This window comes from Aspergillus brasiliensis, assembly GCF_001889945.1.
Source record: "Aspergillus brasiliensis CBS 101740 unplaced genomic scaffold ASPBRscaffold_24, whole genome shotgun sequence".
Classification (NCBI taxonomy): Eukaryota; Fungi; Ascomycota; class Eurotiomycetes; order Eurotiales; family Aspergillaceae; genus Aspergillus; species Aspergillus brasiliensis.
The window spans coordinates 6,378-20,340 of NW_027137465.1; the positions used below are offsets into that span (position 1 = coordinate 6,378).

At 45.5% G+C, this 13,963-nt stretch overlaps 6 protein-coding genes across 6 annotated transcripts; 2 read left to right on the forward strand and 4 right to left on the reverse strand.

Annotated features, from left to right (window-relative positions):
* Nucleotides 1-136: 136 nt before the first annotated feature.
* On the reverse strand, nt 137-916 carry ASPBRDRAFT_35408 (sterol desaturase family protein; the record flags this gene model as incomplete). Its single annotated transcript, XM_067623343.1, has 1 exon — nt 137-916. One exon carries the CDS (start codon nt 914-916, stop codon nt 137-139), a length of 780 nt encoding a protein of 259 aa, XP_067473263.1.
* A 1,855-nt stretch (nt 917-2,771) lies between these two features.
* On the forward strand, nt 2,772-3,785 carry ASPBRDRAFT_666603 (uncharacterized protein; the record flags this gene model as incomplete). Its single annotated transcript, XM_067628758.1, has 4 exons — nt 2,772-2,850; nt 2,910-3,244; nt 3,334-3,557; nt 3,618-3,785. Coding segments are annotated over 3 exons (549 nt in total), but the record flags the coding sequence as incomplete, so codon positions are not given.
* Nucleotides 3,786-4,230: 445 nt separating this feature from the next.
* Nucleotides 4,231-5,308, reverse strand: ASPBRDRAFT_138849 (uncharacterized protein; the record flags this gene model as incomplete). The annotated part of the gene is made up of 3 exons (XM_067619033.1): nt 4,231-4,883; nt 4,979-5,208; nt 5,280-5,308. The coding sequence occupies 3 exons, from the start codon at nt 5,306-5,308 to the stop codon at nt 4,231-4,233; spliced, it is 912 nt and encodes a 303-aa protein (XP_067473265.1).
* Nucleotides 5,309-9,261: 3,953 nt separating this feature from the next.
* Nucleotides 9,262-9,783, forward strand: ASPBRDRAFT_138832 (tautomerase family protein; the record flags this gene model as incomplete). Its single annotated transcript, XM_067619031.1, has 2 exons — nt 9,262-9,438; nt 9,496-9,783. The coding sequence occupies 2 exons, from the start codon at nt 9,262-9,264 to the stop codon at nt 9,781-9,783; spliced, it is 465 nt and encodes a 154-aa protein (XP_067473266.1).
* Nucleotides 9,784-11,085: 1,302 nt separating this feature from the next.
* ASPBRDRAFT_35412 (uncharacterized protein) lies at nt 11,086-11,502 on the reverse strand (the record flags this gene model as incomplete). Its single annotated transcript, XM_067623344.1, has 1 exon — nt 11,086-11,502. The coding sequence occupies one exon, from the start codon at nt 11,500-11,502 to the stop codon at nt 11,086-11,088; it is 417 nt and encodes a 138-aa protein (XP_067473267.1).
* A 299-nt stretch (nt 11,503-11,801) lies between these two features.
* On the reverse strand, nt 11,802-12,335 carry ASPBRDRAFT_666612 (uncharacterized protein; the record flags this gene model as incomplete). Its single annotated transcript, XM_067628759.1, has 1 exon — nt 11,802-12,335. The coding sequence occupies one exon, from the start codon at nt 12,333-12,335 to the stop codon at nt 11,802-11,804; it is 534 nt and encodes a 177-aa protein (XP_067473268.1).
* Nucleotides 12,336-13,963: the final 1,628 nt, after the last annotated feature.

Here is a 13,963-nt window from a genome sequence, read left to right on the forward strand (position 1 = left end):
CCTAGCTGGGTATCTTCTTCCTTCTATAGCTTAATTATCCTATAATCTCCTAAGCATCTCTCTAATTCCTGTTTTTCTTAATATTATTAAATATTAATTGAGTCTTGTTTCTAGTTGTTTAATCAACCATACTACTTCATTTGACTCTACGGACATCGTATTTCTCAATACGCAGCCCACTGTGTCCGAGCAGCTCCGTGAAGATGACATATTGCTGGGAGATCCACCAATCATAGAAGGAGATAGGAAAGCCAAGAAACTTCATGCTGCCGAAAGCCAAAAGAGGGATGACCACAATATTGAAGCTCTCCTGTACAGTATCGGCGTAGCCAGCCAACAGAGGGTTCGGATGTTTGGAGAGGTGGTGCGTGCGATGGAACCTCCAGAGGCTGACGTTTTCGCGCATCAGACGATGGTACCAATAGTACCAGAAGTCAAATATGATCGCATAAGCGGCAATTGTAAAAGGAAGCCACGTCCAATAAATCGACGAGGGGCCCTGGTCGGCTCGATAGGCGAACATGGTAGCTACCATCGGCCGGAAAGCGATAGCAGAAAGAAGAGACTCGAGGGCTTTCCAGACGCCAACGTCAGGAACACCATCACGCTCATGCTTATCACCGTCGAAGAAGCCATATCTTTGACCTACACGGCGGAGTACATGAAGCTGATGGACGCCAATAGCTTTTAAAGAGTGACCATACAACGCATATGCAGCAGTTGTTGACAAGTTGTGGTGAAAATAACCGATGTATGCCTGATGAATGGCGAGCGGAACAAAAGCGTGGATGAGAATCCAAACGTGAAAGTGCCACTCTGGAGCATATGGGACTATGTCTGCTTTTCGATGTACTGAAACTCTTTTGTCCAAGTCGACATGATGAACGCCGACCGATTCTAGGAGCCAGTGGCCCATATGCCAATGCTTTCGGTCCCACCCCCATCAGCTGGATTTGATTGAGTCATCAGAACTCGGTGTAGAAGTAGCCATGATGCTAAGTTTTGGGGTTGTTGAATTCACATTGAAAAAATGTCAAATTGGCCCAGAAACCCGACTCATGCTTCTTATATTTGCGCCCTTGGACACGGCTCACAGCATGTGAAGGGCAGTGCTCAATACATGAAAAGTTGAAGTTGCCTTTCCCCAACATCTATTAATGGTATTCTTTGCGATCTGAATGATCGTCGCTCCATGGATAGGCCCACTGGCTTCACAGGTATCTCAAGGGGGTCCATGATCCACAATCTGAATTAGGGTCAATGATAGTCACATGCGTAGCGCAAGGTGAAGATCTATTGGTATGCTGCTCTGTATTATCCCTAAGCCTCATTAAGAAGATTAATAATCCTTTGAGAGCGAAGGAATGTTGGAAAATCGAGGTGAGGTCTTGTTCGAATATGGGATGCTGGCACCTAAGTCTTGATCTTCGCCCTCCCTAGGACTGAACACTTTAAATGTGGAATTTTTATCAGAGCTTATGGAACCCAGCCCATTTAGTTATGGTGATCCTCTGCACTATGTTGACCGACTGGCTCGTCCTGATGAATGATCATGGATGTGAAGGAATATCAATACAGGGGAGACAACTCACATGCCCAGATGCGGGCAGATCACTAAAACGCGGCTAAGGTGTAGGGAAAGCTCCATTCAGCTTGCTGAGCCCGCCGACGGTTGGTCTGTGTGACCCCAATATTGCACCACTCCAACCATGTAAACCCTCCCCCTGGTGATTAAATTTACGCGGCGTTTAAAAAAAAGCAAAGGGAGTCCGCTCCTAACTCCGCTGTATTACTGAGCCACTATTACTCTTAAATTGCAATGGAAGAAAGAACTATTCATCGTCACAGTTGGATCTGCTCGCAAGGTTCGTTGAGCGATTGAGGCTGAAAGAACAAGAACCGTCGCCATGACCCGAGTTTCTCAGTTAGATTCCTTCCGTAACATCCCCACTTTGCTCTTATTACAAAACAAAATCATCATTATATCACTGTAAATTATACAAGAGGGAAGAAAGACGTCCCGCTTGAGAAAAGTACACCGTGATAAGCCTCCAATAGTTCCTGGCGACCCATAAACGCGGAGATAAAGGGAATGCAACCCAACTTGCCTTCCATAATACCCGTGCCAAATTCTCACTGAGGATAGACAGATATTAGACGGACATTAGATGGATATAGTGGGCGGAGGGAGGTGTGAAACTGGAATAAATGAGCGAACTACTCGGAGTAAATTGATCACTAATCATTCCGCATTGGGAGTGGGGCGGAGGAAGTCTATTTGAAGGTTAGGGAACCAGGCCTCAGGCCCACTTGCCGTCTCTTTGTCATCGGCACTTCTTCTAGCGAACCCCAAGAAACGAGTCTGTTCCATTATGCAGTCATTCATCAACTGCATGCGAAGTATAATATATGCATCCCGAATCAACTCTTTGCGATCACAGAGGATTCGGAACCTACTCACAGTTCTCCATAACATGCCTTGGAAGTAAGGGAAATTAGAACACAGTTCGGGATAGCTTTCTTTGGTCGAAAGTTGAGCGTAAGGAGAGTGCTACCATTCACATTCACCCGCAGTGCAGATGTCTATGGACAGCCCTCAATATCACCTCAGATACGTCACAAGGCCGGGTAGGACCACTCCGGAAATAATGTTTGCCCGATTGGCGAATGTACCGGGCTCCTTTACTGGCAGGAAAGGATGCAGGCCTGCCAATATATAAAGCGCTCCGCGTCGCAGCCAGATAGTGATGAAGCAAACCACGCGGTCATAGGCTTGTCGTACTATACCACCCGTAAGAGCGGAGTACTCACCTATTGGAACTTACGAAACTTTGGGAGATTTGAAGACATGTACGCTTTTGAAATCCCGTGCCAAAGCCTGCAAAGATGTCCGAATCCAACTTCGTCAGACAAAATCGGCCCCGTCAATGCCACCGCGGCGATCCTTATTGTATACAACATCTTTGGCTTTTGCCCACAGATCCTCCAGGGCGCTGACCTGCTCGCGCAGGCGACCAATGCCCAAGCCTACATGCCCGATTTCCTGAATGGTGAGGTTGCAGATCATTCATGGCTACCACCTGATACAGAAGAGAAAATGAAGGCCTTCAGCATCTTTATTCAGGGTCCACCGTGTATCCCGCGCGCAGTATGCGGGACTTTAGCGGTTTTGAACAATGCTACGGAGAGAAACCGTAGTAGAATCAATAGACGGGCCGCGCTGGGCTTCTGTTTGGGTTGCGGGGTATTTCTTCTGCCCTCGATTGCGTTGAGAACTCTTGGGTTGGCACTTGTTCTGTGTCGGTCAACAAAACTAAACCTGTGCCGCGATAGGCTGTTGCAAGCCAAGCCGGCGCGGAAAATGCATTCGTTGCCGCAGGGGGAGCACATCCATCCTTCATGTACCCTGATGATGGGACTACCATCACGATTCTTTTCCGTATCCACCCGTCGAAGGATGAGGATTAAGAGACGTGCATGAGTTTCGAGGCCGAACTCAAAGTCGACAAACACGTCGAGCCTTTCACCGGCGTATCTCACGTGTGGTTGGATGCGCGGTGAGTAGAGATCTGTCTGGATATGGTTGACACTCATCGCATGCTGAAATTTGATTACAGGGACGATTTGAGGAATACGCATTGCAAGGCAAAGTTTGAGAGGGGCTACAATGTGGTAGATTCCTTCCTGAAGAAGCACTTATCACGTTATGGATAACTGTAGGAAAGCTTTTAAATGTTATTGGATTTTGCAACATCTTTTGTACGTATCCAGAGAAATATGCTGCCTTACTATTTAATGAAGATTTTTGTTATGGACTGTACTTCCCCACCACAGTCGTTATTGAGGAGGCTACGCGCTCTAAGTCACGACAATCAAAGGGTCGCAGGAATGCCACTACGGGGTTGGAAATAAGGATCATTCATACAGAAAATGTCCATGATTCCGTGTGAGATAAGACGATGAGATCCGGGAACAATATATCCTTTCTACCCCGGATACAGACACGAGACTTCTGACCTGGAGAATATTGTCGGAGGGCTTGAGGCGTAAGCCCGGTTGCACATTCTATTTGGCATTGATGAGGCCAGGCAGTTGTCGCCCGGATCATATCTCTCAAGTAACCCACTTATACTTCTCGAGGTTGATAACAAAGAAAGCTTGACTGCATAGGGCGGCTAGGAGCACAAACAAGAATAGATGTTACATACTGTAGGGGTAAGTAGAAACTCATTAGATATCTGTTGCCCGGCTCACAGAGGCACGACCCTTTTGGAAAATAGCCCTCTGGATCTGCTGGTTATCCAGACCAACCATCTTTTTAACAAGGCCGTCAAATATCTTTCTCCATCCCACTGCGTTGAGGAGCCAAACCACCCATGCATTAGTGCCCTTCCATATATATTCACCTTTTCCAAGCTCGGGAGATTGAGTCAGTATTTGGTCGACCACCTCTCTGGCGAATGTCTCCGGCGACATGCTGTTCTTGATATGGCTTCGACTTCTCTCCTTGGTTCTCTCTAAAACATCGTTGTAGAGACTACCTGGTACAAAGAAGATGTTATCGGGAGACATGAGCTTGGTGGAAACCTCACCCATGAATAAAGTCACGACTTTAATGCCCAGGGGTTCCAGTTCAATTCGGAGAGTGTCACTGTAAGTGGCCACAGCCGCTTTCGATGCATTGTATGCAGATGAAAATACGAAAGGCAGACGAGCGAGCACAGATGATGTGTTGATAATCACGGGAGGCGTGCGTTTGTTTCCGTTGGATGATAGCAGAAGAGGAACGAATGCTTTGACCATGTCAAACAGACCGAACACATTGGTATCAAACATACTGCGGATGTAAATAGCATCTGCTTCAATTGCTGGAGCTTCATACACTAGGCAAATGAACAAATTTCATCAGTAGGTGTTAATGAGCACATTGGACCAGCTGCCAGATAGTGACTGCGCGGTAGAGTAAGGTGGTATGTACTCATCCCAGCGTTATTGAACAACATGTCCAATTTCCCGCCTGTCCTATGCACTATCTCATCTTTCAAGGCACCAATGCTCTCTGCCTTCGTAACATCAAGTTCAAAGGCCTCAATTCCCTTCTCTTCCAGAGTAGAGATAGATTTGGTAGATCGGGATGTTGCAAAAACACGCCATCCGCGGGATGCCAATTCCAGCGCAATGTGATGACCAGCACCACCTAAGGAGCATCTACGTGTTGAATGACGTCGTTAGTTTTGTGTCTCTCTACTTTGATGGGTTCTGATTTCTGCTTGACGCACCCCGTGATGAGAACAGAACGCTTTGCCATAATGTATGAGACTCGTATTATTCTTGGACAGTATGGACCAGGCTTTTGATAAAGGATTATGCCTGTCAGGAGGGGTTTTCCTGGTTGAGTGCAAAAAAAGTGAGATGCTGTCCATGGGTGTTATTAGGACAGTTGAGTGCTTCCTTTGTAAGGTCTTATCGCAGCCCTGCGGTTTCTGCGGTATGAATTTGCATCCAACAAGAAACTTTATCATACAAGAAGCGGATTGTTCACTAATCATCTGTGGCGACTAAGCTAATCAGTGGCTTCCCAGAGCCAGCAAGCGCCCTAGACTAAGACAGACCCTAGCCAAAAAGACCCGAAGCTTATTCCAAATGCCGTAGTTCCCGAACTGGTGTTCTCCTCCCGGGCTCTCTCCTTTCTGCCGCATCCAAAATAAAACAAGAACTTTACAATCGTAGGACACCACAGGGTGGCCTGACTGAGTCATACGTGACAAAACTTATGTGACGTTAGATTAGTCAATGTACCCAACTGATCGTCACTATGCGCTACTGCACCGAGGTGGGAAACTTTTGCTTGGATTCTCGAAACCAGACCGCATGCTGATGGTTTGCGTTCCGTATGATTTCTGATGGTACATGTATGCCTCATGGCCAATTACATTCAAAGTAGAGCAGAGTCCTAATGCAAAGCCAGTTTGGTCTGAGTTCTACACATCGCCTTCGTGTATGCCGTGTTCTTGAATAGATACTTGAGCAGTCAGAAACCAGAGCATTCTAACACTCAGTTGTACCTGCTCTGCGTGTGGGTACGTCATTCGTCTTGTATACCGCGTACGTGGCCCACAATGGCGTTTAATAAACTTGTGAGGCCAATCGGTTCCAAGAGCTGGAGTTGAATCTCATGATCGATTCCGTAACCGTATTTGAGCCGTTTCGCACAGAAATTGGGGCCGGACTGGAACTTGTCGTTGGCGTGCGTCTGGCTATTGCTTTAGAAGTACATTTCGCCCAATTTGGTGCGTGTATGACAAGTTGGCGCGTGTTTACCTTCCTTTTAGGCACATATGGAGGGTTCTCTCGGGCACTATGTAGACTTAAGGACCCCTTCGAATTGGTTTGAACTTTAATCTCCGTAGTTCCTCATAGCCATTCGAAGATGAGTCTCGTGAGGTAGCGGGATATTATATGATGATATGAGGAAATGACGCATTGAATGATGCTTCAGCTGATCGCGGTGGAGAACCGTGGCTCGGTGGGTGAAAACGTTAACTAGGGGTTAAAAGCGCTCGACAGGGAACTGAAGACCTGTAAAGTAGCACAACGCCTCCCCAAATCATAGGCCAGCTTCGTCTCACTTTCATCGTCGATGGTTTAATCTTCAGTTCTGGATCGATCTCGGCAGAATCTTACCACCAAAAAATCTACATGATAAACTCCATATTTAAAAGCACGTTCAGTAGGCGTAATTGCCGTGTTTAACAGCTGATCTTCCCGTGGAGAAAATGTCTATTATAGTTCTCTCACGCGCAGAATCTTGTTAATCGCGGCAGAAAAAGGCAAGAAAAGTCTCCCGGTCAAGATCTCCGTTGACAAATCTGCTGTGGTTTTCGACAGATCCCCCTCGTAGATGATGTTTCCTCATCGTCGGCCGTTCATTGTCACCCATCAGATCCCCATTTAATACTAGGGAGGAATAGTCGAACACAGTATCCTTAAAGCAATGTCAGCTTTCCTTTGGGCTGCCTTCGAGTGACGCGCAGTGGCTTCTATAATTTTCGAGTAAGACCTCCCTTCTTTTTTTCCGATGCAAAACTGTCGCGAAAGCAGGGTGGGACCAGGACGTACCTCTCAGGGCTCGCTCGTTCTGATCCACCCGTAGCATAGCAATGTGTGTCGAAGGCCAACACAAGTTCATCCTCGAAATGAGTACTTCGGACTTCGGTCTGGCCTTGCCGAATATGGACGAGTTCCGCGACTCCTACAGGACGTCGGCTATCTCTATCCGTTTCCTGAACTTTTGTTAACTCGTATGACGCTGGTGGTCTTTACAACCTGGGCTTCTGGGCATACAGCTTCCTCTCGCATGTTAACCGGGTGTACCTCGTTCGCAGTACATTCCAACATCCTGACTCTGTGTTGATCTGTCGGCCTGGCCCAGTAAGAACGTAAATAAGCTGGATGAGGCCGGGTGTCTAGAGTCTTAAATAAGCGAGATTTCGAAAGTAGGACAGCTCTTGGACCCCTTGGTGCCGCTATGCAAAGTAACTGCAGCGTCCGTGCGGAAAAGTGAAACTTTAAGTGCTTCGGTAGCCCCGTGTCCGTAAATGGCCCTCCAATTCCTTACCCGCGATCTTTTCACGACTATCCCAGGAACAGATCAAATATCATTGTGGCGTCAAGACTCCAATCCGTCTTGGCCCACGGGCCCGTGTTTTCCAACGGTGGGTTATGATTTTCATTAGAAGGGCTCTAAGCTGGGCGTCAATGCTTTAATAACCTTTCATTCGGTTTGGCAGTTAAAGCCATTTTCGTGAGGCTCTGACACGAATGAGGCACGAGTCCGCTCTCCCTAAGGAAAAGAGAAAAACCGGCTGACCTTTGGGATGAGAGACAAGGACATATGTTTTACACGGAGTCGTTTAGAACACTAATACAATCGCACAGGGGCACAGGGGCTGGTCTGTGCAATGATGACACCATCTTAGCACCGAAGCCCATAATGGCGGATACAAACAAGCAGACCTTGGGGTGGTTGAAATATGAAAGTCACTCTTGGCAGCGAAAGGGACTATACGGAGGCTTTGGACTGAAAGGCGTATCCAAATTTATTGCCCCGGAATCTGACTGGCAATCAAACCTTCCAAAGGGTACTTTCACCGTGAATGCACTAAATATCACTTTGCCTAGTAGAGACGTGTCCGCAGTGCCACTAAAGCAGTGGAGTCATCTGGTTTTACACAAACCAGATACAGAAGGACGGGCAGGAGGTTCACTCATGTTGCGGCCGCCCCCCCTTGCAGGTGGCTGGCTCCTACTGGTCTCTTTCCCGGATATGGATACATCCCTCGGGCCCACTTGCTTTCTACCGATGCCTGATTCGAAATATCTGTAGGGTAGGGGCTGAGTAGCTGGCTACGATGATCATCGGTGGTCAGGCAACTGGGCCGTCCTCATTACTCCAACTTTGTTTGCAGTGATGGTATTTGCTCAAGTACGAAGCTGAGGAATATAGAGAAGTCTCGTTTCCATTCGCTCAACAAAATACGAATGATTGTTTCCGGAATATTGCTGGGTTTAGCAGGAGACTTGGCTAACCAACTGGATTCTTAGGTCTACTGGAAGATTATTCCCTTATTCGATGAACAGATCGAGTGTATGTGACGGCAACTAGGCCCCGATGAAATGCCGTGGGAAATGGAAGTTCTGTAGCTAGCTCGGCATTACTTTGTCAGACCTGATCCATAATACTTTACAGGAGGCAGGGCTGTCTATGACTACGTCAGATCCCTGATGGCCAGATCTAGCCCCACCCGCTGGCTCCAATTTTCCACATACGCCCACGCCCAGAATGTCTAAGTCTTCTAGTGGTCAGCGTTGGAATCGTCCGCCCCGGATCCACCGTCGGTCTCGAGTTGATTACTCAACGACTCAAAGTCACCTCGTGGTATTGTTGTGAGATGCTAATAGCCTATTCTAATCCAGCTGAGGTATTTGTGACCAGCCGCATTTGAACTTGTTGTGCCTCCGGGTACCAATTCTAGATTACTGATATACGGATACTGTCCCGGACATACCTTGCATGTGGGACTGCCACTGTGCGGGGGCAGAACACCGATCACTAATCACTGGATACCATAAAATAAGTATCCACCTCCTTGTCACCGTGAACAGAGTGATAAATATATATTGCGAAGAGATTCTAAACAACTCGCTCTCAAAACTCCTGGAAAATCATCTCACACTTTCATTTACAAACTCAAATTCATTATGCCGGATTGGAGGATCTACCACCCGCCCGAGGCATTCACCGATCCCGGTCACCGAGAAGGGCTCGCAGAAGCCATTACATCAATATACACGCGTGCTGGACTGCCAGCGTTCTATGTTGTTGTCTTATTCATTGAGATGCCTGCCGGCACCATGTACCGAGCCGGAATTTCGTGTGTAAGTACATGAATGTTTCAGTAGTGGTCAATTTACTCATCATATCTACCTGGGTAGTCAGCGAACGGGGTAAAGCCATTTGTGAGGCTTACATTTAGCCATATTGCTAGGCACTTTCCTCCTGGAGAGAGCCCGATGAGGACTCGCTTTATGAATACCCTCCATGAGACCTTAAAGCCGCATATTGCAGACAAAGGTTACAATTGGGAGGTCAACGGCGAGGAGCTAGAACGCGAATTTGTGCATGTAAATGGTTTCAGAATTCCTCCGACTGGCTCTGAGGATGAGAAGAGGTGGTTCCGTGACAACGAACCGTCTCCTTGGGGGCCTTATCTCACCAACTAAGATTTGCCGTTCTTAAGGTTTCTGGGTTGGGTTATGAAAATTCAAACCCACCTGTTGTGTGGAGTATTACGGTGGCTGAACCGTGCAGCAGGGATTCAAAATGGACATATATGTAAAGCATCCTTCCCTGTAAAGATAACTCTAATACAGCTTATACCCTTGTAGCCTGCTTGATAGTACTGTAGCCTTTGTAGATGATCATTTCTGTGATCTCTCGCGAAGCTGGATAAAGAGTGGTAAAAGCGATAGTTCTATATCGTCTCTATGTAATTCCTTAGAGATATTTCCAGATGGATCCTCTATTATTAACGCTTCTAGCTTACTGTTTAATGTCTCTATTCGTATAGTCTGGTCCCTGGCTTCTATACTTTCCGGTTTCTCTTCTTCGCAGTTACTTATAAGGTTAAACTTGTCTTTAGTTTCTTTAAGCGTACGTTCTTTCTCGTACGCTACTTAAATATCCATCTTTAGCATTATTTTCTCGAGAAAACTGAATTCCTGATTATTTAAAGTAAACTTCTGTTATGGGTTCTATAGGCCTTTTACGAACCAGTAGCTGGAGCTCGACAGAACCTCGCTTCTGCCACCACACACTGCCTTCTCGCATCATTTGTTGACATCTGACGGCTCCTCAACCTCCTTTTCTTCAGTTATTCCTTCTTGTACATACGGCATGCTTAGATAGGAAGGTCCATCTCTGTCCGTCCCATAACATATGTATATATATATATATATATATGAGCACCTGTATTACCTAGCTATATAGGGTTGTCTATAGCATCCAAGACGACTTACATCTTTATAAGATTTTTAGGATAAATAGCTAATCGATGAAACTAAGTTGCACAATCTTAATGAAGCGTCTGGGACAACCTTCTATAGAGTCCCTGAATAGATACTGCCGGCAGAAAATACCGCGTCATGAATTGTTGGGGGGGTGGCGGTTTTGGCTAGCCGTAGAGTAGGAAACTCCGAGTTGCGTTGATCAGGGTGAACCAACCTAATATTTTACAGTGAATGAATTTCAGCGCAGGAATATATTTCCAGACGCTTTCTTCCTCCTCAATGACAAATGACTACGGTTGGCACAAACTGATTATAGGGTCTTGCAATAGAACTGCATTAGAAGACACCTTAGTCGGGTTATGAGAGTGGTACTACTGGCTTGGTCATATGGAAGAGTGTGGAGTATGTGTCCTCAAGCCGCCACGAGACCAGAAACTATATAATACCTCCCGGCCACCATTCATAGGGTCCCACCCAGAGCATGACCAGTATAATCGCCCGGCCATCTTTCGTCACTCACTCTGGTATGATGACTTGGGTCGAAGCAATCAATTTCCAGTCCTGAAGTCCAGTGCCATGATGTTCGAGTGCGGTTGCTGTATAGTCATTACTAGTAAAAGTCTTATAAAATATTTTAATACTCAGATATTTTACTAATATAATTATATCCCATTTTTCACTGTCTTCGCTAACAATTGTTAAGGTAGGTAAGCTGAGGTATACTATTTTAAAGCTTCCTGCCTCAGTGGCAAGCCTCTGGAATTCGCTTATATATCTTCCCAACCACGCTTCCTGGCTGCTATAGGAAGGATGTTTGCTTCCTTCCGGATACTGGGCCTTGTCGTAGAACTGGAGGAGGTTGGTCATAAAGACAGGTTTGTCATGTGGGAAATCGGGAGAGATGTTATCGAGAAGACGCTTCCACTTCGCCATCGTGATACAACGTCGTGTTCGGTTATAGTGAAATAAACGAATTTGCAGTGACAAGGCTGGTTCGATGACACGAAAGACTCGTATGAGGATTCGACAGGCTATAAGTGGGTGAAATATCAATTGGCTGGGAGGAGTTACTAAACTTATCCTCGGTAACTAGATATTACTTCATGTTGAGTAAACCATTATCATCTAGTTTAATAATCTCGCGCATTTATCCTGGGTATTCTGCGTCGGCATGATTAGTGATGCCCCATGACGGATGGAAAATACTGAGACACACAAAGTGACCAGGATGCTCAGATATGGACCCATGACCCGCCGCCAAGCGTGAAGGTTTCGCTCAAAGGTGTAATTTGACAACCGTCTACCCGAAGACCCTCACGCTTGGCTAGCGGACCCACCGACTGACTAGCCGCAGAGACGAAGATTGTCTCGCCTTTCTTAAGCTTCCAAATCTCGTACAGCGAAGAGTAGGAAGTTAGACCAGGCATACCCAGCGCTCGCAGGAAGACACGGATGTCGTCAATCCCAAGGGGATTCTCTAAGGCACGCATGTGAGCTACATCATCAGCATCTACAGCGATGTACTCCTGCACAGGCAGCTCTCCAATCACCAGGGGTCCCACCTTGTAAAAGTTAGAGTTCGAGCGGATGACCTTAGCGACGCTCGTGGTCCCAATAGGCTTGTTCAGTGCGAAGGCAGGCGCATAGAACGTCTGCTCTTCAGGACGATGCGACCCCGAATGTAAGAGTCGAAGCTGGCGTAGAGCGACTGGATGTTTCACCCCCCGGGGACCGGTCCTTCTAATAAAACGGTTTCTTGCCCGCATCAGCAAATGAGGTCATGCTTAGCAAGTCAATTTCGTCGAGCATTTCGTTATTCAACTGCAGTACTTGCTCCAATTGATTAATGCTGAATCTTATTTTATCACTTTCATATTTCACGGGTGACAATCTCTCTAGAATCAGTTCGCAGTCATACCAATTCCAGCTGACCTTGGCCTCAACATAGAGCTTTAAATAAAAGTCAGCATTCAATTGAATGATCATAGCAGGTTTAAAAAATACTGGTAATCCCCGTTACCCTTGACCTCTTTACTTATTCTCAGTAATCATCTAAATAAGGCGAGTTTCTGGACTACCTCTTATTAATCCCTGTATAATAAGATACTAAGACATTTCAGTGACAAGTTCACCACTCCTTTTAGCACCAGTCTTAGCAGAATCCCATATAGGAAACTCAATATTCCATTCCCAAGAAATACTGGACTTGGATTAGCTCAGAGTTGCAACAGCATAACATGGGGAGAATTTTAAGAATTTGGAGATCTCTGAATTAGTACCGACGGAAGATAATTCTAATGCTAGTATAATCTTTGCCCACGTGAAATGATGTTTCTGCGGATTTAAAGCATAAAAATCAAATGACAGGGCAAGCAAGATCGCTTGTGAAGAGTTACACAGGCTGAGTTTGGCAGTCCGGAAATTTACTTTCTAACTTAAATAGTAAGTCTGGTTATCAAGAAGTCCTGAATTCTTTTAAATTAGGCTTACTAAGTGTCCTTCAGTTCTTTCTCTAGGATAAATAATTCTTTAGTTAAGAATGATATTGCCTCCTCCTCTCTAAGCTTTTCTTCAATATCAACCTGGAAAGGTTTAATATAAATATCGCGGTCTATGAAGGAAGTTAATCCACCTGTAGATTTCATGCCGCAGGACAAGCACGAAGAAGCTCAAAATATTGCGTCCAAATAGATTGACTTAACTTGTTGTAATGTCAGGTTAATTTATTCTAGCTCCTCATGCTAGGGTATTTATAATTCACGCATATATAGTTTTGACTTCACTGCTAGGATTGAGTGCTGTCCAGAATAATATATAGACCTTAAAAGACATTCCTAAGCTGTGAGCGTCATAACTAAGTATTCTAGACATAGATTTTATGTGGTGCTATACCATGTCACACCACCTGACTTTAGCATGTGAATTGTGATTCTAGAACTGGTCCAAAACTTACTAGTTATGGATACTCACTGTTTATGTCCTATAACTCCGACCACACTATGTCTTGTGACGACAGATTGATACAATAATATACCAAATTATTTTAGATATTATATTAAAAATATCTAATTCGCGGAAATTACAACAGTTTGAGAGTTCCAGATATAGATTTTATATGGTGCATCACACCACCTGAGTTTAGCAGGTGTATTATAATTCTAGAGCTGATCTAAAACTAAACAGTTATGGATGCGCTATTCCCATAGTATGCGACCTGAGAAATGCCACCTGTTGAAGGATTGGTAGAAATGAAGAAGAAGCAGGGAAATTTATATATTTAAGAGATAGTGACTGCCTGTTAAAACCCATAACAAGTTCGAGCTATATTTTAACAATTCAGAAAGACTTTATAGACTTGCAATCTATAGTATAAAGGAATGTCAGCTTTGTATCT